General features: G+C 57.5%; 1 protein-coding gene across 1 annotated transcript; it reads left to right on the top strand.

The window, feature by feature from the left end:
• Window positions 1–132: 132 nt before the first annotated feature.
• Window positions 133–26,295, top strand: SCAMP2 (secretory carrier membrane protein 2). The gene is made up of 9 exons (XM_068144236.1): window positions 133–269; window positions 8,071–8,151; window positions 10,664–10,753; window positions 11,664–11,781; window positions 12,280–12,408; window positions 13,874–14,033; window positions 14,548–14,649; window positions 22,900–23,017; window positions 25,792–26,295. Exons 1-9 carry the CDS (start codon window positions 213–215, stop codon window positions 25,936–25,938), a joined length of 1,002 nt encoding a protein of 333 aa, XP_068000337.1. The 5' UTR covers window positions 133–212; the 3' UTR covers window positions 25,939–26,295.
• Window positions 26,296–26,710: the final 415 nt, after the last annotated feature.

Here is a 26,710-nt window from a genome sequence, read left to right as displayed (position 1 = left end):
ATAGAGCGCTCCCCTATAGGGTTAACACTGCACCTCCCCTCCCTCCCCGCCCCCCCGCCCGCTATAGGATCCGTGACGTCACGGCGCCGGGGCGCGCGGTGGGCGGGGCCTCAGGTCATGTGAGTGGCGGCGTAAGCGCCCCCTGCTGCCCCGGAAGTGCCTGGTCCGGTGGCGGCGGCGGCGGCGGGAGCGGAGTAGCGGGGACCGCGCCCATGTCGGGCTTCGACACCAACCCGTTCGCCGACCCGGTGGACATCAATCCCTTTCAGGTTAGGCGGTGGGGGCTGGGTACGTCTTTCTATCGCCCTGTCCGGCCCTCCCTTCCCTTCTGCGTTCCCGGGACCGCCGCCGGCGGGACGTGGCACTGAGTGAAGCGTCGCTGCCCAATCGTGGCGCCGCTTTGCCGTGCCAGGACCAATCAGGGAGAGGGGGCGGGATTATGCTGCGGCCGGGACACCCCTCACCGGGACCTGCACCCTACCCCGGGGCTGTGCTGCCCCCGTTTCACTTACCCCCCCCTCTGCCCGCATGTGCTTCGGCCCCGCTGTGACCCAGCCGCGACACCATCCGGCCAGACCCTTCCCGCCGTTCCTCCCCGCAGCCTTCTTTTCTCCTCCGTTCGAGGACGGGGTTCGCCTCGTCCTGAGCTCGGGGTCCCGCTCGCTGTGGGGGCTCAATGCTGTCGGGGCGCCCTTCCCTCCAGGGCTGCCGATGTGGTGGGGTTGGAACCACCCCGGCCAGGAGACTGCTCCGGGCCGCGTTCGCGGCTGTCGGACTGGCTGCTGGGCCCTGTTGGGGGCTGATTTTAACGCCGCGGAGCTCTTGGGGGCTCTTAAACCCGAGTCTGCAAGGCCAAACGCAGCTTTTGGCAGCGGGTTGCAGGAGCCCTTGAGAAACTTTGTTCACTTTCCCTGCGGGATTAACCTCCATGCTGGAAGCGTGGGGTCATTACGTAGGGAATTGGCCAGGAGTAGTCTCTTGTACCTGATGTACGTGGGAAGGGTGTGTAAAGAAGTGTCCAGGCTTTGACTTCCATCAGTGGGCTGCTGTTGGTGCCGCTGGAGCCTTGCTGCTTGGCTGGGATGTGATCTGCAGGAAGGGGCTGTGCCCTGACCTCCGATTCCATGGCCAAGCCAAAATGAAACTTTGTTGAGTGTTTTCTGTGAAAACCTACAACCCTACAGAAAGGACCTCCAAGATCAAGTCTGGCCTTCTGCCCCACACCTCCAGGACCACTGGACCATGTCCCAAAGTGCCACATCTATGATTTTGAAGAATCAAAGTGAATCCAGAAGGAAAAATATCCTCTCTTCCCCCTCACCTTCGTTTTCATGCCCTCTCCTGCATCTCAGGAAGGCTTTGGATGTCTGTGTTCCTGAAATACTCCAGCAGTGAGGGGGGAGCAGAGGGTGGCTCAGACGTACAGGTCAGCATTTACTGCTTCAGTGCTGAGGAAGTAAATATTCTTCTGCTTCATGCCCATTAAAGCTGTCCTGGTATCTGCCTGAGCAGGGCTGTGCTCGCTCTTTACTCACTGTTCAAACAAGAGAGCTTGGGCGCAGATTACAACCGGTAGCTCTGATGTCAGCCTGGCTCCTGCCTGCGAGGACAAATGTACCCTGTGCCCTGCAGTCGGCCGAAGGCTTGCTGCAGCTGGGCTTTGTGGCAGGTTTTATAGCCTCTCTGTGGCGGTGGGTCCACCTTTGTTGAGAGAAAACTTCCCCCTGGTCATCATCAGCCGGACAGGAGGAATCTTTGAATGCTGCTGCCCACAGCCTTGGAGTCTCTCTGGTTAGCAGATGGCCCTGCCCGTGCTCCTGTAAAGCTGGTGAAACAAGCCCTCCTCTGACAGGGTTCGGATCCATCGGTGGTCTCGCTGCTCTGCAGGGCTAGGGGGACCAGTTTGGCCGCCCCACAGGTGCTGACATCCCCTGCCACACGCTCTGGTGCTCTCTGGCAGTGTCTTCACCCTCCCAGCCTTGTCGCGCTGATGAGTATCTCTTGGGCAGAGCACCGGGGTTGTCTTTCCTTGTTGAGGTTCCCAGCGCTTTGTGCTCCGCCAATCCTGACAGAGCTTTGCCTTTTTAGGAGGCTTTGTTCGTGGTGTTCAATAAGCTGGATGTAAAGGAAGCTCTTGTGGTCCTACTAAAAATATCTCTGGCTTTTCTTCCTGTTACTTATTGTAACCAGTTAATGAGAGATGATTAACTGCCTTCGTTTATTCAGTAACCTGCTGTAAGCGGCAGCTGCCCCCAGAACTTTGATGCAAGCTTCAGACAGGGCTGGGAATGTCCATCCTCTAGAGAGATCAAGAGCAGAACCCCTTGGGGTTTCTCTCAGTGCATCTTCCAGGCAGTGATGCTGCTTTTGAGGTCTGGCTAACTGCAGGGCTGGTGATATTTGGGGCAGTTACTGTGATATTTGGACACCTGTGTTAAATTCTAGGTGACTCTCATTCAAGTTCTCTTGCCTTCACGCCATCTAGAGTAGCATCTCATCCTGTTTTGCTTGCTTGACCCGTGGGAACAGAAGGGAATGGCAGAATGGGATTTCTGGCACCAGCTCTGTCAGCTGGCATGCTTGCAGCTCGGTGTTTGCTTTAAACGCTGCATCTGGGAGCAGTTTTAATCTTAATCTTTAATCCCATGGCAGTGCAGTTTGGTCCAAACACGAAATTATCTTGCCCTGGGGAATGGGAGATGGTGAAAAATGACCTTGTGTATCCCTGCTGGGTGAGGAAGGGCAGCAAATGGGGATATGGTGGCTGGTGTTCTGCAGATCACTCTAAAAGCTGACCTGTGAGCACAAAGTTTGTGGTTGGACCTGCTTGGTAGATCAGATGGAGAAGTAAGAAAGAGAGCCTTCAGGTGCTCAGGCTCTTCCTAAGTGACCTGAATTTAGCTGAGGATCCAAAGGACTAACCCCTCTCTGAAAAGAAAGGTGCATGGGAACTTGAGAGCTCTTACCTCCTCCTTGGTAGTGTGGCTTCAAGGGGTTCAGCAGCTGAATTAACTCTCTGCCTCCATGTTTCACAGCAACAAAGCTGCTGAGGGGCCTGGAGAACAGGTCTGGTGAAGAGCAGCTGAGGGAACTAGGGGTTGTTTAGTCTGGAGAAGACTGAGAGTGAACCTAATAGCTCTCTACAGCTCCCTGGAAGGAGGTTGGAATGAGGTGGGAGTTGGTCTCTTCTCCCATGCAACAAGTGACAGGACAAGAGGAAATGGCCTCAGGTTGCACCAGGGGGGTTTAGGTTGGAGATGAGGAAAAACCTCTTTGCTGTGAGAGTGGAATAGGCTGCCCAGGGAGGTGGGGGAGTGACCATTCGTGGAGATATTCCAGAAACATGTGGCCATGGGTTAGTAGCCATGGTGGTGCTAGCCTGGTGGTGGGACTTGGTGATCTTTGAGGTCTTTTCTGACCCAAACAATTACATGATAAAGGATCAGACCACTTCTCATTTCAAGAGGGCCAGCTGCCTTTTGCTTTGTAGCTTGCAGAAAGCTCTGAGATCTGAAGCTCATGGGCACCTCCTCATTCACACAGGCTCACAGGGTGTCAGGGGTTGGAAAGGACCCCTGGAGATCTTCCAGTCCAACCCCCTGCCAGAGCAGAGGCACTTAGTGCAGGTCACACAGGAATGCATCCAGATGGGTCTTTAAAGTCTCCAGAGAAGGAGACTCCACAACCTCTCTGGGCAGCCTGCTCCAGTGCTCTGTGACCCTCACAGTGATGAAGATCCTCCTCGAGTTTTCATCCATTGCCCCTTGTCCTATCCCAGGGTGCAAGTGAGCAGAGCCTGTCCCTGTCCCTTCTTTCCTGACACCCAGCCCCCAGGTATTTATAAACATTTATTAAATCCCCTCTCAGTCTTCTCTTCTCCAGACTAACCACCCCCAGGGCTCTCAGCCTCTCCTCACCAGGCAGTGCTCCAGTCCCTTCAGCATCCTTGTAGCCCTCTGTTGGACCCTCTCCAGCAGATCCCTGTCCCTCTTGAACTGGAGGGCCCACAACTGGATGTAATATTCCAGGTAGGGCTTCACCAGGGCAGAGTAGAGGGGGAGGAGAACTCTCTTGACCTGCTGGCCCCACTCTTCTTAATGCACCCCAGAATCCCATTGGCCTTCCCCTCCTCTGCCCCTCTGGTGCTTGCTCATCCTTCACGTGCTGTAGCCCAGGCGTGCGGAAGCTGCTGCCTTTCTGCCACCCTCTGTTTCACAGCTGCTCTTTTCCTTCCTGCCCTCCCCAGGCCACAGAGCCACATGTCATGTGCAGGCACACTGGAGCTTGGCTGCAGAGCCTCTCTGCTGCCTGGGTGACTGTTTCAGCCACGCTTGCACAACAGCGGGTCGGACCGAGCTGCCTTGCCTTGGCTGGGCTGCCTCCTGAAGCGATCCACTGGTTTGAAAGCTACACAAGAAGTTAAGAGGTTGTCTCCCTTGGAGATCAAACCATTCTGCAGCTGGAAGCTGTGGTGCTGCTCCCACTGCCCTGCTCAGCCCTCTGGCAGCCTGCCCTTTCCCTAGCAGTACTGTGCTGATGAGCCTCCAGTTAATCGACAGTATCACAGTGTCACCAAGGTTGGAAGAGACCTCAAAGATCATCGAGTCCAACCTGTCACCACAGACCCATGACTAGACCATGGCACCAAGTGCCACATCCAGTCCCCTCTTGAACACTTCCAGGGATGGTGACTCCACCACCTCCCTGGGCAGCACATCTTCTCTCTGGGAAGAACTTTCTCCTCACCTCCAGCCTAAACTTCCCCTGGCGCAGCTTGAGACTGTGTCCTCTTGTTCTGGTGCTGGTTGCCTGGGAGAAGAGACCAACCCCTTCCTGGCTACAGCCTCCCTTCAGGTAGTTGTAGAGGGCAATGAGGTCTCCCCTGAGCCTCCTCTTCTCCAGGCTAAACAACCCCAGCTCCCTCAGCCTCTCCTCACAGGGCTGTGCTCAAGGCCTCTCCCCAGCCTTGTTGCCCTTCTCTGGACACCTTCAAGTCTCTCAATGTCCTTCCTAAGCTGAGGGGCCCAGAACTGGACACAGGACTCAAGGTGTGGCCTAACCAATGCAGAGTACAGGGGCACAATGACCTCCCTGCTCCTGCTGGCCACACTCTTCCTGATGCAGACCAGGATGCCCTTGGCCTTCTTGGCCACCTGGGTGCACTGCTGGCTCATGTTCAGGCAGCTGTCAATCAGCACCCCCAGGTCCCTCTCTGTTTGGCAGCTCTCAGCCACTCTGACCCCAGCCTGTAGCTCTGCATGGGATTGCTGTGGCCAAAGTGCAGCCCCTGGCACTTGGACTTGTTGAATGCCATCCTGTTGGCCTCTGCCCATCTGTCCAGCCTGTTGAGGTCCCTCTGCAGAGCCCTTCAACCCTCTAACTGACCAACATCTGCTCCCAGCTTGGTGTCATCCAGGACCTTTTGGAGCAGAGGTGAGCGATGGGGAGTGGAGAGGGTGCAGAAGAGGGCTACAAAGATGCTGAGGACCCTGGAACATCTCTCTAATGAGGAAAGCCTGGGAGAATTTGGGCTTTGTAGCCTGAAGAAGAGAAGACTGAGAGGGGGATCTTGTAAATGCTTATAAAAGCTTCCAGGGTGGGTGTCAGGAGGATGGGGCCAGGCTGGTTTGCAGTGGTGCCTGAGGACAGGGCGAGGGGCAGTGGGCACAAACTTGAGCATAAGAAGCTCCACCTAAACATGAGGAGGAACTTCTTTACTTGGAGGGTGGTGGAGCAGCCATCTCTGAAGACTTTCAAAACCCCCCTGGACCTGTTAGTGTGTGACCTCCTCTAGGTGACCCTGCCTTGGTAGGGGGCTTGGACTCTGCTCTCCAGAGGTCGCTTCCAACTTCTGTCATTTTGTGATGGGCAGGGAAAAAATGAGTGTTTAGCCTGGGGAGTGTTTCTCCTTGTTTGTGAGTTACTTCCTCCCAGCCTGACCATTCAGGCTCCTAAAGTGGTTGTACAGCCTTCACTTTCCTCTTCCCTTGCCTTGAAGGGAGTTTCTCTTCCTTGTGCAGCTGTCTTCTGCTGGACTTTGGTCAGCCTGGGATCTCGCCTGCTCTGGATTAAAGGCTATCAGGCTGGCACACAGCAGCTCTCATGCAGTAACTGACCTGTAATCTCGTGTCCAACACCCCAGGCACCTGCAAAACTGGTTAAGTTAAAGCCTCCAGAGGAGCAACAGTGAGATAAAACCTGTGCCTGGGCTCCTCTGAGCCCTCAGCTCCAGCGCGGTCGTTCTGCAGGTGCTGCTTCCTGGCCGGCATCTGAATCCTCCCAGTCTGAGATGCCTGAGCCTGGGGTGATTCACAAACTTGTGCAACCTGTTGCGTGGGGAGTGCCTTGCCATGGGAGGAGAGGGCTGAAGTTACTCATTAACTGTTCTGTAGGCATCTGGCTCAGCAGAAGGCTGCGCTCCAAGCCCAGGGAATGGCTCCAGCAGCCTTCCAACCCAGCGACTTCCCTGCAGCCCCTGCACGCCTTGGCTGCTCCCTCTCCTTGCAGCCTGCCTCGTTTCTCACCTCATTAACCACCAAATTAAAGTCAGTCATCTTGAGAGGCAGGTTACTGAGGGAGGCAAGGGTAAAAAGCCACAAGGGGGTTTTGGGGGGCTTTTTGGGTTTGTTACTGTTTTGCCCCTGGCCAGCTCTCAGGTTGCCAGGCTGTTCTCCCAGGAGGATTTCCAAGTTGAGCAAGTGCCTTGTTTCTCTGCTGAGTGGGGAGAGGAGCACCCCAGAGGTTCCAAGAGTGCCTATGAAAGGAGGGATCTTTTGTGGGAAGCAGTGTGGAGAAAGGAAGGAGTAAAAACAACCTGAATGCAGCTGTTGTGCCAACAGTAACTGGAGTCACACCTCTGGCTTAGCTTCCTTGGGAGTTTGCACAGAGTCCCAGCATGGTGGGGCTTGGAAAGGATCTCTCTGGATCATCCAGTCCAACCCCACTGCTAGAATGGGGGTCACCCAGAGCAGCCTGCCCAGCATCACAAGGGACAGGTGGGTTTGGAATCTCTCCAGACAAGGAGACTCCACAACCTCTCTGGGCAGCCTGCTCCAGGCCTCCAGCACCCTCACACCAAACAAGTTTCTCCTCTTCTTCAGATGGAGCCTTTTGGCAGGCCCATTGCCCCTTGTCCTCTCACTGAGTACCACTGACAAGAGTCTGGCCTCATCCTCTTGCCCCCAACCCTTTAGCTCTCGCTGAGCACTGCTCAGATCCCCTCTGGGGCTGCTCTTCTCCAGGCTCAACAGCTCCAGGAGTTTCAGCCATTCCTCCTCACAGAGATGCTTCAGGCTCCTCAGTATCTTCATAGCCTTTCTGGACTCTCTCCAGTAGTTCCCTGCCCCTCCTGAACTGGGGAGGCCAGAGCTGGGCTCAGGACTCCAGCTGTGGCCTCAGTGGGGTGGGAGAACCTCCCTTGAGCTGCTGGTTTTTCCTTTTTGGACAATCATTGGCACTTCTGCTTGGTGCTCTGAATGCCCCATGGGGCAGCTGACACCTCAGCCAGGCCCAGTTGGACCTGGAAAGTCATTCTGTGAGGCTTTGCTGTGCTTTGGGGATCCTTGGCCACGAGGGAGGTTTGGGAGGTGGTCCTGGATGTCCAGCAGTGTTCTGTCTGTGGATGAATGAATTCCTGTCCCGCTTTGAGTCCCTGGACATTGGGAATAACTCACTGTAGGCAAGCAGTAACTGAGTGTAGCAGCATCCCAGCTTGTAGCTGGGCAGAGAGACTTAAAAGGAGGCTGGAGTGAGGTGGGGGTTGGTCTCTTTCTCTCTGGTACCAAGTGATAGAACAAAAGGAAATGGCCTGAGATTGTGCCAGGGCAGGGTTAGCTTGGAGATTAGGAGCAATTTCTCCACAGAAAGAGTGGTCAGGGATGGGAACTGGCTGCCCAGGGTGTTGAAAAAATGTGTAGACATGGCAGTTAGAGTCGTGGTTGCATGGCCATGGTGGTGTTGGGTTGATGGGTGGACTCAGTGACCTTAGAGGTCAGTGCCAGTGAAAGCAGTTGTGCGGTCCCATGCCCTCTGCCTGATGCTGATTCGCTTTTGCTCTCTCTCTCCTCGCAGGACCCCTCGGTGACCCAGCTCACAAATGCCAGCCAAAGTGGCTTGGATGAGTTCAACCCCTTCACTGAGAGCTCCCAGCTGGTAAGTGCCACTTCCCCTTGCACTGAGGATCTTGGTGGTGAGAGCCCTTTGTAGGCGCAGCTTAAGAGAAAGAGAGGGAAGCTTTGGCAGCTGATTCTGCCACGGACCTTGCAGCCGGTTGTGGCAGCGTGGCAAAGCTGCAAGCAACTGCTCCTGCACTGGGGTACTCATTAACTCCCAGCTGGAGCTTTCTGCTCACATGGAACAGCTTCTCTCAGATGTGCTGCTGCCTGGTGGTGGAGCTTTCTGAAGTGTGAAGGGGGCAGATGTTTTGTGGCAGGGCACATCGACATTGATTTGCTCCCTGGGCTGGGAGCTGCGCTGCTGTGGTGATGCCACTGATGGATGGCTGTGAGAACTTTGTTCTGCTGTCCTGGCTGCTGCCAGGGGTTAGGTGGGAAATGGAGAGCAGGAAACCAGAGCAGAGCAATGCTTGTGGTTTAAACAACTGATCCAAATCATAGAAGCAGGCTGGTTTGGGGTGGAAAGGACCTTAGAGATCATCTAGTTCACAGTATCACCAAGGTTGGAAGAGACCTCAAAGATCATCGAGTCCAACCTGTCACCACAGACCTCATGACTAGACCATGGCACCAAGTGCCACATCCAATCCCCTCTTGAACACCTCCAGGCATGGGGACTCCACCACCTCCCTGGGCAGCACATCCCAATTACCAATGACTCAGTGAAGAACTTTCTCCTCACCTCGAGTCTAAACCTCCCCTGGCACAGCTTGAGACTGTGTCCCCTTGTTCTGGTGCTGGTTGCCTGGGAGAAGAGACCAACCCCTTCCTGGCTACAACCTCCCTTCAGGTAGTTGTAGAGAGCAAGAAGGTCTCTCCTGAGCCTCCTCTTCTCCAGGCTAAACAACCCCAGCTCCCTCAGCCTCTCCTCACAGGGCTGTGCTCAAGGCCTCTCCCCAGCCTTGTTGCCCTTCTCTGGACACCTTCAAGTCTCTCAATGTCCTTCCTAAACTGAGGGGCCCAGAACTGGACACAGGACTCAAGGTGTGGCCTAACCAATGCAGAGCACAGGGCACAATGACCTCCCTGCTCCTGCTGGCCACACTCTTCCTGATGCAGGCCAGGATGCCCTTGGCCTTCTTGGCCACCTGGGCACACTGCTGGCTCATGTTCAGGCAGCTGTCAATCAGCACCCCCAGGTCCCTCTCTGTTTGGGAGCTCTCAGCCACTCTGACCCCAGGCTGTAGCTCTGCCTGGGGTTGCTGTGGCCAAAGTGCAGCCCCTGGCACTTGGACTTGTTGAATGCCATCCTGTTGGCCTCTGCCCATCTGTCCAGCCTGGCAAGGTCCCTCTGCAGAGCCCTTCAGCCCTCTAACTGACCAACATCTGCTCCCAGCTTGGTGTCATCTGCAAACTTGCTGATGACTGACTCAATCCCCTCATCCAGATCATCAATGAAGATGTTAAAGAGGATGGGGCCCAGCACTGATCCCTGGGGCACACCACTGGTGCCTGGCTGCCAGCTGGCTGTGGCACCATTCACCACCACTCTCTGGGCTCAGCCTCCAGCCAGTTTCTAACCCAGCTCAGAGTGCTGCTGTCCAAGCCAGGGGCTGACAGCTTGGCCAGGAGTTTGCTGTGGGGGATGGTGGCAAAGGCCTTGCTGAAGTCCAGGTAGACAATCCAAGCCCCACTGCCACGGGCAGGGACACCTCCCAGTAGAGCAGGTTGTTCAAGGCCCCATCCAACCTGGCTTTTAACACTTCCAGTCTTGGAGCCTCCAGAACTTCCCTGGACAGCCTCTTCCAGTGCCTCACCAACCTCATGGGGACGTTCTTCCTAATGTCCCATTTAATGTGAGCCCCTTCCAATCTGAAGCTGTCACCCTTTGTCCTGTCACTCCATGCCTTTGTAAGAGGCCCTCTCCAGCTCTCCTGTAGCCCCCTGCAAATCTGGGAAGGCCACTCTAAGGTCTCCCTGGACCCTCTCTTCTCCGTGCTGAACAAGTCCAACTCTCTCAGCCTGGCCTCACTGCTTCCATTTTGGTGGCCTCCTCTGGGTCTGCTCCAACAGGTGCCTCTCTCTGCTGTGCTGAGGGCTCCAGAGCTGGCCCCAGCACTGCAGGGGGGTGCCTTAGCAGAGGGGCAGAATCCCCTCCCTGCCCCTGCTGACCCAGGACAGGGCTGGGTCTGGGCTAGGAGCACACAGTGCCAGCTCATACCCAGCTTCTCACCCCCTAGTACCCCTGAGTCCTTTTCCACAGGGCTGCTCTCCAGCCCTTCATCCCCAGCCTGTGCTGATACCAGGGGTTTCCTCAACCCAGGTGCAGGACCTTGCCCTTGCCTCTCTTCTTCTCCCTCCTTAGCCTGTTAGCCCTGATGCTGAGTGCTGATCCCCCCAGCACCACCGAGGGCCTGATGAGCAGCTGAAGACACAGAGCTGCTTCCTGCCACTGCTTTCTGGGTTGACAGTGCTGAAGGCTGAGCTGCCCTGTGCTGCAGGGAGCAGCCTGTGATGTCTCTGCCCTGCTGCTTGTGTTCTCTGTGCAGACAAATGCAGCGAGGACGACGCCGGCCACGCAGCCCTCCGGCCCCTCGCAGCCTGCTGTCCTGCAGACCTCCGTGGAGCCCACTCCCCAGGTACTGCTGCCTTCCCCAGGGCTGGGCTGGAGAGCAGCAACAAGCTCCAGTGGGCTTTAGGAGGCATGTGGGGGATAGGAGAGGAAGGGGATCCTCTGGGGCTGGGTGTGGGAAGCTGCATGTGTACTCTTAAACTGGCCTTGGGGAGCAGATGTCTGTGAGGAATACACACCAGCACCTGTACCTGTCTGGCCTCCTGGTCTGGTGGCAGAGCTCTCCCTGCCTTGTGTTCCTGTTTGCTCTGCCTTCCCTCTGCAAGCACTGAAACATCCTGGGAATGCTTTGAGCTTAGTTCTGGGAGCTGGTCAGACAGGCTCCTTCCAGGAGCTGTGCATAGCAGAGCTGGCAGGGACCCTCTCACCCCCAGAGCAGAGAAGCCAAGGCTGCTAGGAGAAAGGGTCAGCTCTCAGAGCAGCCAACAGGTGGAAGAGATGCTGCAGAGGTGGGGCAGGCAGCTGTCTTGCTTTCCTTTCGAGCCCCTCTCCTAGCTGGGGAGGAAATTGTCCTGGTGAACTCCACAGTCCTGCTCCCTGCTCTGCTGTAAGAGCGCTTAGAGCAGTGAGGGGAACTGGGAGGGTGAAGAAGCTGCAAGGAGAGCGTAGCTTTGCTGAAGGGAAGGGCACAGAGGTTGGGCAGCAGGCTGGATAGCCCCCTGAAGGTTCTTCCAGCCCTGTCTTCCCATGGGATAAGAGATGAACATCTGGGCAGATTTCTGCCTTGGTCTCAGTTTTGTCCTCCAGCAGCTAAGGCAGGAAGCCTCAAGATGCTTCAGATCAGCCACAGGTGTTCAGCTTTCAAATTCTTTCTGCCTTTGCTCCTGTTCCAGGCTGCCATCTGCTGTGTCTGCTGGTGGCTGTGCCACTGCTGAGCTTAGGGAAAGACTTAACCTTTTCCTTTCCCCCTGCTTTAGGCTGTGGCTGCAGCAGCACAAGCTGGGCTCCTTCAGCAGCAGGCAGAGTTAGAGAGGAAGGCAGCAGAGCTGGAGAAGAAGGAAAGGGAACTGCAGAGCAATGCAGCCAGCATTAACCGTGAGTACTGCTCCCTGGGTGCCCTGCCCACAGCCTCTGTGCTGCTCTGCCTCTCCTGCCTGGGAAGGGTTTGATGGGAGGCTCAGCCAGGCCAAGGGTACAGGGCTTTTGAAGAAGCCCTGGGCCCTTCCTCTAGCCCTTCACTGCTGTGGCAGCCCTCCTGGGCCTGCAGCTGCCATCCCATAGCTGACAAAGTGGGAAACAAGCTGAGAGCTGCTGGAGAGCAGCTCTGGGGGGTGCCCTCTCCCCGGGGGCGCGCTGGCAGCGCCTGCCTTTGGCCACTTGCAGTTCTCCAGACCCCAGTTTTGTGCCCGTGTCTGAGCTGCTCTGTGGTGCTGCCAGGTCAGGGCTTGCTCACAGCTCACACCTGGCCTCTTCCAAGGCTGCCATGCCAGCGTGTCTGGAGGGCTGCTTGCAAATCCTGGCCTGTGAATGGGTCCCTCCAGGAGGGAGGAGCAAGGAGCAAGGTGAAGAGCTGTTCCTTCCTCCTGTCCGCAGCGAGGCAAAACAATTGGCCACCTCTGCCCAAGAAGTGTCCCATCAAGCCCTGCTTCTATCAGGATTTCTCTGCAGACATCCCAGCTGACTACCAGAGGACATGCAAGATGCTCTATTATTTGTGGATGTGTGAGTACCAGCTTGGAGCTGCAGGCAGAACTGCTCCTAAGAGGATTCGTGGGGGTTGGTCCTGGGACTGGTGCTGTTGAGCATCTTTGCTGGAGATGTGGGCAGTGGGGTTGAGGCACCCTCAGCAGGTTTGCCAGCAGCAGCAAGCTGGGTGGTGTGGTTGGACAGGCTGGAGGGAAGGGATGGCATCCAGAGGGACCTGCACAGGCTGGAGAGGAGGGTCCAGTGCCAACTTTCTGAAGTTCAACAAGGCAAAGTACAAGGTGCTGCACCTGGGGCAAGGCAGTCCCACACACACGTTCAGGCTGGGTGGAGAATGGGTAAGAGAGCAGCCCTGCAGAGGAGGATTTGGGAGTGCTGGGAGGTGAAAAGCTGGGCATGAGCTGGCACCATGTGTGCCTGGGCAAACCCTGTCCTGGGCTGATCCCCAACAGCATGGGCAGCAGGGGCAGGGAGGGGATTCTGCCCCTCTGCTGAGACTCCACTTGCAGTGCTGGGGCCAGCTCTGGAGTCCTCAGCACAGCAGAGACAGGGACCTGTTGGAGCAGGGCCAGAGGATGTCACAGCAATGATGTTAGAGCTGGAAGCTCTCTGCTGTGAGGCCAGGCTGAGAGAGTTGGACTTGTTCAGCATGGAGAAGAGAGGGTCCAGGGAGACCTTAGAGTGGCCTTCCCATATTTGCAGGGGGCTCCAGGAGAGCTGGAGAGGGACTTTTTACGAAGGCATGGAGCGACAGGGCCAAGGGCAGTGGTTTCAAACTGGAAGAAGCTCAGTTTAGGTTGGACACCAGGAAGGAATTCTTCCCCATGAGGTTGGTGAGGCACTGGAAGAGGCTGTCCAGAGAAGCTGTCCAGCTCCAAGACTGGAAGTGTTAAAAGCCAGGTTGGATAGGGCCTTGAACAACCTGCTCTAGTGGAAGGTGTCCCTGCCCATGGCAGAGGAGGGCTTGGAACTAGATGGTCTTTAAGGTCCTTTCCAACCCAAACCAGCCTGCTTCTGTGCTTCTGCATCAAATGCTGAACTTGAACCTGCAGTGAATTCTGTGAGGGTAAAATGAGGGCTCCTGTATGAAGGCAAATGGGAAGAGCTCCAGCTGATCTGTTGGGAATAGGTCATTCACCAGAGAATTGTCACTGCCTTTTAGCAGAGACTTAAACAACTCTCCTGAGCCCCCAAAAGGCAGCGGGTAGCACAGTCCAGAGGTGGGGTGCAGAGTGCCTCAGCTCTGTCTGTCACTTTTGGATGCTCTGCAAAGCTTTGGCTGTAAGCAGCAGGATCAGACTGAGGGGCTTTAGGTTAAGCTCAGTTTTCCTTTCAAGGGAGGGAAGGAAATTCGATTGCCCGAAGGCTCCTGAATTGCTGCACGGCTCCATGTGCTCAGGGAGGGATTAGGGATGCTTGGAGAGACTTGTGGAGCTTCCCAAGTACTTACTGCTGTGTTTTCTCTGTCTCCCACCCCGAGCAGTGCATTCCATCACCCTGCTCCTAAACCTGCTTGCCTGCCTGGCTTGGTTCACAGCCAGCAAGGAAAGAGGAGTGGACTTTGGTCTCTCGATCCTGTGGTTGATTTTATTCACCCCCTGTGCCTTCCTCTGCTGGTACCGACCGATCTACAAGGCTTTCAGGCAAGTCCTCTTGGCTTCTGTCCTGGGGAATCTGCCTTCTGGGGGAAAGGAGCCCTGGGTTTGTCTCTTCCCATCCTCTCTTGCCCACAGGCTTTCTTCCAGCTCTCTGCCCAGCTGCACAGATCAAACCCACTCGTTCCGGAGCGTGTTGCAAGTGTCTGAGAGAGCCTGATGGTGAAGAGCTGCTTTCACCTTCCACTCCCCAGCCCAACCACTCCTAGGGCCCAGCCTTTTATTGATTTCTCAGAAACCATTTGGCTTGTAAATGCCCAGGAAGGGAAGGGAGCTGCCTCTGCTCCACCTTGCTCTGGGCAGCCTGCTGTGTGGCTTTGTGGTGCAGAGTGGGCACGTTTTGAGTTGTGTGGCTGCCTGAGCTCCCTCTGAAACCAGCTCCCCTTAGCAGTTTTTCCCTTCAGGGAGGGCTTTGCTGAATTTGTTGCCTTCCTCTTCGAGGAGGGAGCCTGCCCAGGGATGACATCCACAGGTTTGACTCCTGCTGCCATCTCTCCTGCAGGTCTGACAGCTCCTTCAGCTTCTTCGTCTTCTTTTTCATCTTCTTCTGCCAAATAGCGATCTACGTCATCCAGGCTGTTGGCATTCCTGGCTGGGGAGACAGGTAAGCTGGGAGTGATTGCTGCCACCTCACAGCCCTGCCTGCCTGCTCTTCCTCGCCACAGCTTTCAGCTCTGTGTCTGACAGCTGACTCTGCCTCCTCACCTGGCTTCCCTGACTTGATAGGCAGTGTTGGCAGGTCCCAGCTGGGCTGCGCCCTTCCCTCGCCCCGCCTCCTCCGCCCTTCCCTCGCCCCGCCTCCTCTGCCCTTCCCTCGCCCCGCCTCCTCTGCCCTTCCCTCGCCCCGCCTCCTCTGCCCTTCCCTCGCCCCGCCTCCTCTGCCCTTCCCTCGCCCCGCCTCCTCTGCCCTTCCCTCGCCCCGCCTCCTCTGCCCTTCCCTCGCCCCGCCTCCTCTGCCCTTCCCTCGCCCCGCCTCCTCTGCCCTTCCCTCGCCCCGCCTCCTCCGCCCTTCCCTCGCCCCGCCTCCTCCGCCCTTCCCTCGCCCCGCCTCCTCCGCCCTTCCCTCGCCCCGCCTCCTCCGCCCTTCCCTCGCCCCGCCTCCTCCGCCCTTCCCTCGCCCCGCCTCCTCCGCCCTTCCCTCGCCCCGCCTCCTCCGCCCTTCCCTCGCCCCGCCTCCTCCGCCCTTCCCTCGCCCCGCCTCCTCCGCCCTTCCCTCGCCCCGCCTCCTCCGCCCTTCCCTCGCCCCGCCTCCTCCGCCCTTCCCTCGCCCCGCCTCCTCCGCCCTTCCCTCGCCCCGCCTCCTCCGCCCTTCCCTCGCCCCGCCTCCTCCGCCCTTCCCTCGCCCCGCCTCCTCCGCCCTTCCCTCGCCCCGCCTCCTCCGCCCTTCCCTCGCCCCGCCTCCTCCGCCCTTCCCTCGCCCCGCCTCCTCCGCCCTTCCCTCGCCCCGCCTCCTCCGCCCTTCCCTCGCCCCGCCTCCTCCGCCCTTCCCTCGCCCCGCCTCCTCCGCCCTTCCCTCGCCCCGCCTCCTCCGCCCTTCCCTCGCCCCGCCTCCTCCGCCCTTCCCTCGCCCCGCCTCCTCCGCCCTTCCCTCGCCCCGCCTCCTCCGCCCTTCCCTCGCCCCGCCTCCTCCGCCCTTCCCTCGCCCCGCCTCCTCCGCCCTTCCCTCGCCCCGCCTCCTCCGCCCTTCCCTCGCCCCGCCTCCTCCGCCCTTCCCTCGCCCCGCCTCCTCCGCCCTTCCCTCGCCCCGCCTCCTCCGCCCTTCCCTCGCCCCGCCTCCTCCGCCCTTCCCTCGCCCCGCCTCCTCCGCCCTTCCCTCGCCCCGCCTCCTCCGCCCTTCCCTCGCCCCGCCTCCTCCGCCCTTCCCTCGCCCCGCCTCCTCCGCCCTTCCCTCGCCCCGCCTCCTCCGCCCTTCCCTCGCCCCGCCTCCTCCGCCCTTCCCTCGCCCCGCCTCCTCCGCCCTTCCCTCGCCCCGCCTCCTCCGCCCTTCCCTCGCCCCGCCTCCTCCGCCCTTCCCTCGCCCCGCCTCCTCCGCCCTTCCCTCGCCCCGCCTCCTCCGCCCTTCCCTCGCCCCGCCTCCTCCGCCCTTCCCTCGCCCCGCCTCCTCCGCCCTTCCCTCGCCCCGCCTCCTCCGCCCTTCCCTCGCCCCGCCTCCTCCGCCCTTCCCTCGCCCCGCCTCCTCCGCCCTTCCCTCGCCCCGCCTCCTCCGCCCTTCCCTCGCCCCGCCTCCTCCGCCCTTCCCTCGCCCCGCCTCCTCCGCCCTTCCCTCGCCCCGCCTCCTCCGCCCTTCCCTCGCCCCGCCTCCTCCGCCCTTCCCTCGCCCCGCCTCCTCCGCCCTTCCCTCGCCCCGCCTCCTCCGCCCTTCCCTCGCCCCGCCTCCTCCGCCCTTCCCTCGCCCCGCCTCCTCCGCCCTTCCCTCGCCCCGCCTCCCGCTGCCCCGCCTCCCGCTGCCCCGCCTCCCGCTGCCCCGCCTCCCGCTGCCCCGCCTCCCGCTGCCCCGCCTCCCTCCCCCACAACCTTCTGTGCTGCTGCTGCGGGCCAGTGCAGGGAGGAGCATGAGGAGTCTTCCACACTTCCCCTGCTGCCCTGCCCCTCACTTAAGACATGGCAGGTTCCCCCCTTCTCAGCACTGGTGAGGCTACAACTCAAGTACTGGCTTCAGTTTTTGGGTCCCTCACTCCAAGAAGGACGTTGAGGTGCTGGGGTGGGTACAGAGAAGGGCAGCAAAGCTGGGGGGAAGGGTCTGGAGAGCAGGGCTGGGGAGAAGTGACTGAGGGAACTGGGGGTGTTCAGGCTGGAGAAAAGGAGGCTGAGAGGAGACCTCATTGCTCTCTACAACTCCCTGAAAGGAGACTGGAGCCAGGGGGTAGTCGGTCTCTTCTTCCTAGGAAAACTGTGACAGGGCAAGAGGGACCAACTGAGGTAGTGCCAGGGGAGGTTTAGGTTGGACATTAGAAGAAAAGTCTTCTCTGAAAGGGTTCTCAAACCCTGGCACAGGCTGCTCAGGGAGGTAGTTGAATCCCCATCCCTGGAGGTGTTTACAGAGGTGTGGTGCTGAGGGCCACGGTTGAGCCTTGGCAGAGTTAGAGACTGGTTGGACTCCATGATCTTACAGGTCTTTTCCAACCAACCCAATTCTGTGATAGAATCACCGAGGTTGGAAAGGACCTCCAGCATCAAGTCCAGCTGTTAACCCAGCACTGCTGAGCTCACCACTGAACCATGGCCCTCAGCACCACATCCACACATCTGTGGAGCACCTGCAGGGGTGGTGACTCCACCAGCTCCCTGGGCAGCCTGTTCTGGAGCTTAACCAGTCATTCAGTGAAAAGTTTGCTGGATGTGGTCTACCTGGACCTCAGCAAGGCCTTTGACACCGTCCCCCACAGCAAACTCCTGGCCAAGCTGTCAGCCCCTGGCTTGGACAGCAGCACTCTGAGCTGGGTTAGGAACTGGCTGGAGGCTGAGCCCAGAGAGTGGTGGTGAATGGTGCCACAGCCAGCTGGCAGCCAGGCACCAGTGGTGTGCCCCAAGGGTCAGTGCTGGGCCCCATCCTCTTTAACATCTTCATTGATGATCTGGATGAGGGCATTGAGTCCATCATCAGTAAATTTGCAGCTGACACCAAGCTGGGGGCAGGAGTTGATCTGCTGGAGGGTAGAGAGGCTCTGCAGAGGGACCTTGACAGGCTGGACAGATGGGCAGAGGCCAACAGGATGGCATTCAACAAGTCCAAGTGCCAGGGGCTGCACTTTGGCCACAGCAACCCCAGGCAGAGCTACAGGCTGGGGTCAGAGAATAGAATGGAATAGAGTAAACCAGGTTGGAAGAGACCTTCAAGATCATTGTGTCCAACCTATCATCCAACACCACCTAATCAACTAATCCATGGCACCAAGCACCCCATCAAGTCTCCTCCTGAACACCTCCAGTGTTGGTGACTCCACCACCTCCCTGGGCAGCCCATTCCAATGGGCAATCACTCTCTCTGTGTAGAACTTCTTCCTAACATCCAACCTAAACCTCCCCTGGCGCAGCCTGAGACTGTGTCCTCTTGTTCTGGTGCTGGCTGCCTGGGAGAAGAGACCAACCTCTGCCTGTCTACAACCTCCCTTCAGGTAGTTGTAGAGAGCAATGAGGTCTCCCCTGAGCCTCCTCTTCTCCAGGCTAAGCAACCCCAGCTCCCTCAGCCTCTCCTCACAGGGCTGTGTCCCAAACCCCTCACCAACTTCCTTGCCCTTCTCTGGACTCGTTCCAGAAGGGTGAGTCTGGGCTTCTGGAGCAGCTCCAACTTGTCCCCTGTGGTGGAAACGGGGGCTGTGGCTGTGGATCAGATCCCCCAAGCTGCTGTGAGCACTGCAAAGGTTAACTGGCAGTGGCTCTCCTCCTGGGGACCAGCCTGGGGCAGGGTGAGGAGCAGGGTGAAACCTCTGTCTATTTTTGCGGGCAGCCTGCAGAGTGACTCCTGGGCAAAGCTGTCCCTGTGCTGCCTGAGTCATGGGGAACTGGGAGGGAGGGAGGGGGGCACTCTGTGTGTGGAGGCTGACTTCAGAGAGCCTGCCTGCAGCTTGCTGCTGTGTTTCCTGCAGCCAGGCCCTGTGTTTATTTTTGGCTGGGGCTCGTGGTGTGCCTTCCGCGTCCTCCCAGCTGGCGCTGCGAGCGGAGGGCGCCTCGGCTTCCTCCACTCCCTCTCTCCTGGTGGCACAGAGCTGGCTGGCTTGCTTCAGCACTTGGAAAGATTCCTTTCTCCAGCACCCAGGAGGGTGTTGAAGCTCCAGCGGACTGGAGCCATCTCTCTCTGTCATGAGGAAAGACAGAGAGAGTTGGCTCTTTTTAGTCTGGCGCAGTGAGTGGGGAACTCATCAGTGCTGATCAACACTTCACAGAACTGTCAGGGTTGGAAGGGACCTCGAGGATCATCCAGTTCCAACCACCCTCTGCCATGGGCAGGGACAGTTTCCACTAGATGGTTGCTCAGAGTCCCATCCAGCCTGGCCTTCAAAGTCACCAGGGATGAGGCTTCCACCACCACCCTGGGCAACCTGTGCCAGTGTCTCACCACCCTCCTGGGGAACAACTTCTTCCTCATGCCTAATTTAACTCTCCTCTCCTCTAGCTTGGATTCATTCCCCCCAGTCCTATCACTCCCAGACACCCAAAAAAGTCCCTCACCCTCAGGGGTGGGTGTCAGGAGGATGGGACCAGGCTTTTTTCAGTGGTGCCAAGGGGCAGTGGGCACAAACTGCACCATAAGAAGCTCCATCTAAACATGAGGAGGAATTCTATTGTGAGGGTGGTGAAGCACTGGAACAGGCTGCCCAGAGTGGGATGGCATTCAGCAAGTCCAAGTGCCAGGGGCTGCACTTTGGCCACAGCAACCCCAGGCAGAGCTACAGGCTGGGGTCAGAGTGGCTGAAAGCTGCCAAACAGAGAGGGACCTGGGGGTGCTGATTGACAGCTGCCTGAACATGAGCCAGCAGTGTGCCCAGGTGGCCAAGAAGGCCAAGGGCATCCTGGCCTGCATCAAGAACAGTGTGGCCAGCAGGAGCAGGGAGGTCATTGTGCCCCTGTACTCTGCATTGGTTAGGCCACACCTTGAGTCCTGTGTCCAGTTCTGGGCCCCTCAGTTCAGGAAGGACATTGAGAGACTTGAAGGTGTCCAGAGAAGGGCAACAAGGCTGGGGAGAGGCCTTGAGCACAGCCCTGTGAGGAGAGGCTGAGGGAGCTGGGGTTGTTTAGCCTGGAGAAGAGGAGGCTCAGGAGAGACCTTCTTGCTCTCTACAACTCCCTGCAGGGAGGTTGTAGCCAGGAGGGGGTTGGTCTCTTCTCCCAGGCAACCAGCACTAGAACAAGGGGACACAGTCTCAAGCTGTGCCAGGGGAGGTTTAGACTGGAGGTGAGGAGAAAGTTCTTCACTGAGAGAGTCATTAGCCATTGGGATGTGCTGCCCAGGGAGGTGGTGGTCCCCACCCCTGGAGGTGTTCAAGAGGGGATTGGATGTGACACTTGGTGCCATGGTCTAGTCATGAGGTCTGTGGTGACAGGTTGGACTCGATGATCCTTGAGGTCTCTTCCAGCCTTAGCGATACTGGGAGGCTGTGGTGGAGCCTTCATCTCTGGAGACATTCAGAAGCCACCTGGACATGTTCCTGTGTGACCTCATCTAGGTGGACTTGCCCTGGCAGTGGGAATGGACTCTGATCTCCAGAGGCCCTTTCCAACCCCTACCATTCTGTGATTGTGATTTTGAGTGAGGCCCACTGTGAACTGCCAGTGTCCCCCCTGCCCCTTCCCTTCAACAGCTGCCACTTTCCTCCTTTCTGCAGCTCTCACTTCATCCCTCCCTTCCTCTTCCTTTCCCCTTCCAACACTTAAATGCCTAGGCTGCAGAGCTGCCAGCTGATTCCTGCCATGTGAGGTGTTCCAGCCCTGTCTTCACACTACTTGGCTGGGGTTTGTGAAGGTGCTGATGGAAGTGGCACCAAGGGTACTGATGTGGTAGAACCACAGATTGGTTTGGGTTGGAAAAGGCCTCCAAGATCCAAGAGTGCAACTCTTAACCCAGCAGTGCCAGGTCACCACTGAGCCATGTCCCTCAGCATCACATCTGCATGGATTTCAACCCCTCCAGTGTCTCCACCACCGCCCTGGGCAGCCTGTTCCAGGGCTTGAGAACCCTTTCAGGGAACAAATTCTTCTTGATATTCAACCTAAACCTCCCCTGGTGCAGCCTGAGGCCATTTCCTCTTGTTCTGTCACCTGAGAAGTAACCAATCCCCCACCTGGCTCCAACCTCCTTTCATGGAGTTGTAGAGAGCAATGAGGTCTCCCTTCAGGCTCCTATGCTGCAGGCTGAACACCCCCAGTTCCCTCAACTGCTCCTTCCCAGCCCTGTTCTCCAGACCCTTCCCCAGCTTGGCTGCCCTTCTATGGACCTGGTCCAGCCCTCTCAATGTCCTTCTTGGAGTGAGGGCCCCAAAACTGAAGCCAGGGTTCAAGTTGCAGCCTCAGCAGTGCTGCGTAGAGGAGGCAATCACTTCCCTGCTCCTGCTGGTCCCACTTCTGCTGATTTTGCTGCTGAAGAAGGGGGTGGTGCAGGGGCCAGGGTGAGCTCAATTCTGTTGTGGAGAAGTGCATTGCTTCTCAAAACAATGAGGGACACTCCAGCCCCAACAGAAGCACCTGGATAAGCTCTGGCTCCCTCTCTCCACAGCCATTATTAGCATTGGGATTCACATGTCCTTGTAAGCTTCCTGCCAAGGCTCCTACGCAGCTCCAGGGGCTGGTGCTTCTCCCTCTGCTCCTTCTGCTTACACATCCAAGTGCCAGTTTCTACACATTTGCCACAACAGCCCCAGGCAGTGCCACAGGCTGGGGACACAGTGGCTGGAGACCAGCCAGGCAGAAAGGGACCTGTGGGTACTGGTTGACTGCAGCTGAACATGAGCCAGCAGTGTGCCCAGGCAGCCAAGAAGACCAATGGCATCCTGGCCTGTATCAGGAAGAGTGTGGCCAGCAGGAGCTGGGAGGTCATTCTGCCCCTGTACACTGCACTGGTTAGGCCACACCTTGAGTCCTGTGTCCAGTTCTGGGCCCCTCAGCTTAGGAAAGATGTTGAGTTGCTGGAAGGTGTCCAGAGAAGGGCAACAAAGCTGGGGAGGGGTCTGGAGCACAGCCCTGTGAGGAGAGGCTGAGGGAGCTGGGGTTGCTTAGCCTGGAGAAGAGGAGGCTCAGGGGAGACCTTATTGCTCTCTACAACTCCCTGAAGGGAGGTTGTAGCCAGGTGGGGGTTGGTCTCTTTTCCCAGGCAGGCAAGCAGCCCCAGAACAAGAGGACACAGTCTCAAACTGCACCAGGGGAAGTTGAGGCTGGAGGTAAGGAAGAAATTCTTCACACAGAGAGATTGGCCCTTGGGATGTGCTGCCCAGGGAGGTGGTGGAGTCCCTATCACTGGAAGTATCACACAGTCTCACAGAATCACCAAGATTGGAAGAAACCTCAAAGATCATTGAGTCCAACCTGTCACCACAGACCTCATGACTAGACCATGGCACCAAGTGCCACATCCAATCCCCTCTTGAACACCTCCAGGGATGGGGACTCCACCACCTCCCTGGGCAGCACATCCCAATGGCTAACAACTCTCTCAGTGAAGAACTTTCTCCTCACCTTGAGCCTAAACTTCCCCTGGCACAGCTTGAGACTGTGTCCTCTTGTTCTGGTGCTGGTTGCCTGGGAGAAGAGACCAACCCCTTCCTGGCTACAACCTCCCTGCAGGTAGTTGTAGAGAGCAATGAGGTCTCCCCTGAGCCTCCTCTTCTCCAGGCTAAACAACCCCAGCTCCCTCAGCCTCTCCTCACAGGGCTGTGCTCAAGGCCTCTCCCCAGCCTTGTTGCCCTTCTCTGGACACCTTCAAGTCTCTCAATGTCCTTCCTAAACTGAGAGGCCCAGAACTGGACACAGGACTCAAGGTGTGGCCTAACCAGTGCAGAGTCCAGGGGCACAATGACTTCCCTGCTCCTGCTGGCCACACTGTTCTGATGCAGGCCAGGATGCCCTTGGCCTTCTTGGCCCCCTGGGCACACTGCTGGCTCATGTTCAGGCAGCTGTCAATCAGCACCCCCAGGTCCCTCTCTGTCTGACAGCTCTCAGCCACTCTGACCCCAGCCTGTAGCTGTGCATGTGTTTAAGAAGAGCCTGGCTGAGGCACGCGGTGCCAGGGTTGAGTTGATCAGATGGTGTTGGGTGACAGGTTGGACTTGATGATCTTGGAGGCCTTTTCCAAGCTGGTGCCTTCAGTGCTGCTGTGAGTGCTGCCCCGCTGGTGACGCTCAGCCTGCTCTCCCCTCTCTTGCAGCGGGTGGATCGCGGCGCTGTCCGTGGTGGGGGACAACCTGCCGGTGGCCATCATCATGATGGTGGTGGCAGGCTTCTTCACGCTCTGTGCCGTCCTCTCCCTCTTCCTCCTCAAGCAGGTGAGTGCCTCACAGCCCTCTGCTCAACCTCCCTTCCCCCCCTCCCCCAGGTCAGGCTGCTCCCAGGCCTTTTTGGGCTTGCCCATCTCCTGTCAGGCAGCTGGGGAGCAGCTTTGTGAAGATGGAAGGGGGCTGACTAGAAGGCTGGAGGGAGAATGTCTGCAAAGGCCTGCAGGGACAGGCCCAGGGGCAATGACTTCAAACTAGAGCAGAGCAGATTGAGATTGTCAGGAACAAGTTCTGCACCAGGAGGGTGGTGAAGCACTGGAACAGGTTGCCCAGGGGAGGTGGTTGGGGTCCCACTCCCGGAGATACTCCAGGTGAGGCTGGACAGGACTGTAGACAACCTGATCTCATTAGGGCTGCCCCTGCTGATTTGGACTGGATGACCTTTGGAGGTCCTTCCCAACCCAAACCATTCTGTGGTTTTATGAACTGGGGCACTTTCAGTGAAGGTAGTTTGCTTGTGCTTCCTGGCTCCAAGACAAGTGGCTTGAAGGGGACCTGCAGGTGGGAAAGTGGCCTTTGAAGAAGGAATAAGAGGCAGAGGTCCATCAGAATGAAGGAGGACATCTTGCTGCCTTGGTTGTTGTGAATTAGTATAGAATAGAATAGAATAGAATAGAATAGAATAGACCAGACCAGACCAGACCAGGTTGGAAGAGACCTTCAAGATCATTGTGTCCAACCTATCATCCAACTGAGGTCCCAAAGGCCACCCTCAGCAAACATGGAGATGTTTGCACCTCCTTTTAGCTTCAGTCTGTCCAGAACTGCTTGAGCAGAGAAGAGCATTGCTCTGTTCATGTAGCCAGGGCTGTACAGTCCCTACTACCCCAGTGCTGTGGGACTTCTCAAAGCCTTGTGGGATCCAGCTGCCTCCTAGGCAGACACAAAGCTCCCCATCCTCCTCCTGATGGAGCACACCAGGGTTGCATTTCTGCAATGAACAGCAGAATTGTTGCTTTGGGGAAGGCAAGGACAGGCTGGGCTGGTCCTATCTCTGTTGCTTCCTCTTCCTTTCCCCCCTAAATTGTCTCTTGGAAGGAGATAAGTGCTGCTTGTTTTGCAGGCCCTTTCAGGACCTGTCTGTAAATGCAAGGGTTAAGTCTCCACACCATCAGAGTATCACAGCATCAGTCAGGGTTGGAAGGGACCACAAGGATCATCCAGTTCCAACCCCCCTGCCATGGGCAGGGACACCCCACACTAGATCAGCCTGACCAGAGCCTCATCCAGCCTGGGCTTAAACACCTCCAGGGATGGGGCCTCAACCACCTCCCTGGACAACCCATTCCAGGGCTTCACCACTCTCATGGGGAAGAACTTCCTCCTCACCTCCAGCCTGAATCTCCCCACCTCCAGCTTCATTCCATTCCCCCTAGTCCTATCACTCCCTGAGATCCTGAGCAGTCCCTCCCCAGCCTTCCTGTAGCCCCCTTCAGATACTGGAAGGCCACAATGAGGTCACCTGGGAGCCTTCTCTTCTGCAGACTGAACAGCCCCAACTCCTTCAGTCTGTCCTCATAGGAGAGGTGCTCCAGCCCTCTGATCATCCTCGTGGCCCTGCTCTGGACACCTTCCAACACCTCCAGATCCCTCTTGGAACAGGGGCTCCAGAACTGGAGGCAGTACTCCAGGTGGGGTCTCAGCAGAGCTGAGCAGAGGGGGAGGAGTGCATGCATAGTGCATGCAGAGGAGTTTTGGTGTGATACCCACTGTCTGGTATCCCCATTTTCCAGCACAGGAGGGTCTCCTGAAGTCCACAGCATCCTGTGGAGGAGAAACTGCTTTGATTTAAGGGTAGTGGAGCACTGGAGCAAGCTGTCCAGAGGGGTGGTGGAGTCTCCATCTCTGGAGACATTCAAAGACCACCTGGACATGTTCCTTTGTGAACTTCTTTAGGTGAACCTGCCTTGGCAAGGGGATGTTAGTCTCAGTCTTCAGAGGTCACTTCCAACCCATTTCTGTGTTTTGAGTGAGGCAGGTTTGCAGTTTTTTGCCCACTGTGAACTGCCAGTGTCCCCCCTGCCCCTTCCCTTCAACAGCTGCCACTTTCCTCCTTTCTGCAGCTCTCACTTCATCCCTCCCTTCCTCTTCCTCCTCCTTCCCACACTTAAATGCCTAGGCTGCAGAGCTGCCAGCTGATCCCTGCCATGTGAGGTGTTCCAGCCCTGTCTTCACACTACATGGCTGGGGTTTGTGAAGGTGCTGATGGAAGTGGCACCAAGGGTACTGATGTGGTAGAACCACAGATTGGTTTGGGTTGGAAAAGGCCTCCAAGATCCAAGAGTGCAACCATTAGCCCTGCCAGGTCATCACTAAACCATGTCCCTCAGCATAACATGAGATGGAGCTGGCTGTAGCTACCAAGAGTTGGTTAGGCACAGGGAGGTGGAGCTGGCTGTAGCTACCAAGAGTTGGTTAGGCACAGGGAGGTGGAGCTGGTTGTAGCTACCAAGAACTGGTTAGGCACAGGGAGGTGGAGCTGGCTGTAGCTACCCAGAGAGCTGGTTAGGCACAGGGAGGTGGAGCTGGCTGTAGCTACCAAGAGCTGGTTAGGCACAGGGAGGTGGAGCTGGCTGTAGCTACCAAGAGCTGGTTAGGCACAGGGAGGTGGAGCTGGCTCAGGCTACCAAGAGCTGGTTAGGCACAGGGAGGTGGAGCTGGCTCAGGCTACCAAGAGCTGGTTAGGCACAGGGAGGAGGCAGCGGGAACTGGGGAGCCAGCCCAGGGCTGCACCCTGATTTTTCTCGTCCCTTCTGCTTCCCCAGGTGCATTCCTTGTACCGCCGCACGGGGGCCAGTTTCCAAAGGGCCCAGGAAGAGTTCTCCCAAGGCATCCTCACCAACAGGAGCTTCCAGACCGCCGCCGCCGGGGCCGCCTCGGCCGCCGCACAGAACGCGTTCCGGGGCAACTAGGACCCTGCCGGGGGGTGGGGGTGGGGGCTGTGTTCTGCCTCCTCCCCTCCTCTCCTCCATCCTCAGCCCAATTTTCCTTTTATTCAGTTTGGGTTTGTTTTCTAAAGATGCACTTTTGTTTTGTGGGGGGGTAGGGGGCTTGGGGGGGGTGGGGGACAAGGGGGTGGGCTTTCCCATGGCTAGCTCTGTGCTGCCCGCTCCAGGGGAGAAGAAGGATGCGGTTTTAGCTTCAGCCAGCCCCCTCCCCCCACCCCCACGGTTCTGATGATGACCTTTTAGTTTTCCCCTGTCTTCTTGTAGGGTGTGGGGGAGATAGGGGAGACATCCTCTGAAGCAAATATATTTCTCTATCCAGGACATGCTTGAGTGTTTGTCTCTCTTCCTCCTCCTCTTCCCCTGCCTGAAGGGAAGCAGGGGTGGGTTGTATTTTTTTTGGGGGGGGATGTTATTCTCTTTTCTTCTGCTGGCCTTTGCTATGAAGAATTTGGATTATCTGCTGTTTTGGGGAGGGTTTTGTAACTTGCATGTAGTTTGTGGTCGTTAATTTTAAGAGGAGACAAATGTACTGTTTGGTTTATTACACTTAAACAACGCTGAGTTCTGGCCTCTTTACCTGCTGGGCTTCCTCAGAGGCAGGGTAATGGGGCACAAAGGGAAAAGCTGGGAGCAAGAGGGGCTTGGGAGGAGGGAAAGCTTACTTTCTGGTCGTGTCTCTCCCCGCCCCCGTGGCAAATCCCACCTTTGTTTCCGTGAGGATCCTGCAGATGAACGC

This window comes from Melanerpes formicivorus, unplaced genomic scaffold (genome assembly GCF_026170545.1).
Source record: "Melanerpes formicivorus ecotype bairdi unplaced genomic scaffold, bMelFor1.0.p_v2 SCAF_10, whole genome shotgun sequence".
In the NCBI taxonomy this organism is placed as follows: Eukaryota; Metazoa; Chordata; class Aves; order Piciformes; family Picidae; genus Melanerpes; species Melanerpes formicivorus.
The sequence above is the reverse complement of the archived record's forward strand: the minus strand, read 5'-3'. Positions and strand labels throughout refer to the sequence as shown.

What these genes read in the sequence shown, in the direction of transcription:
- SCAMP2 (XM_068144236.1), top strand. Translation starts at nt 213, where the DNA reads ATGTCGGGCTTCGACACCAACCCGTTCGCCGACCCGGTGGACATCAAT. An exon ending in TCACTGAGAGCTCCCAGCTG is followed by an intron (nt 8,152 to 10,663) that starts GTAAGTGCCACT and finishes TTCTCTGTGCAG; the next exon opens with ACAAATGCAGCGAGGACGAC. An exon ending in CAATGCAGCCAGCATTAACC is followed by an intron (nt 11,782 to 12,279) that starts GTGAGTACTGCT and finishes TCCTGTCCGCAG; the next exon opens with CGAGGCAAAACAATTGGCCA.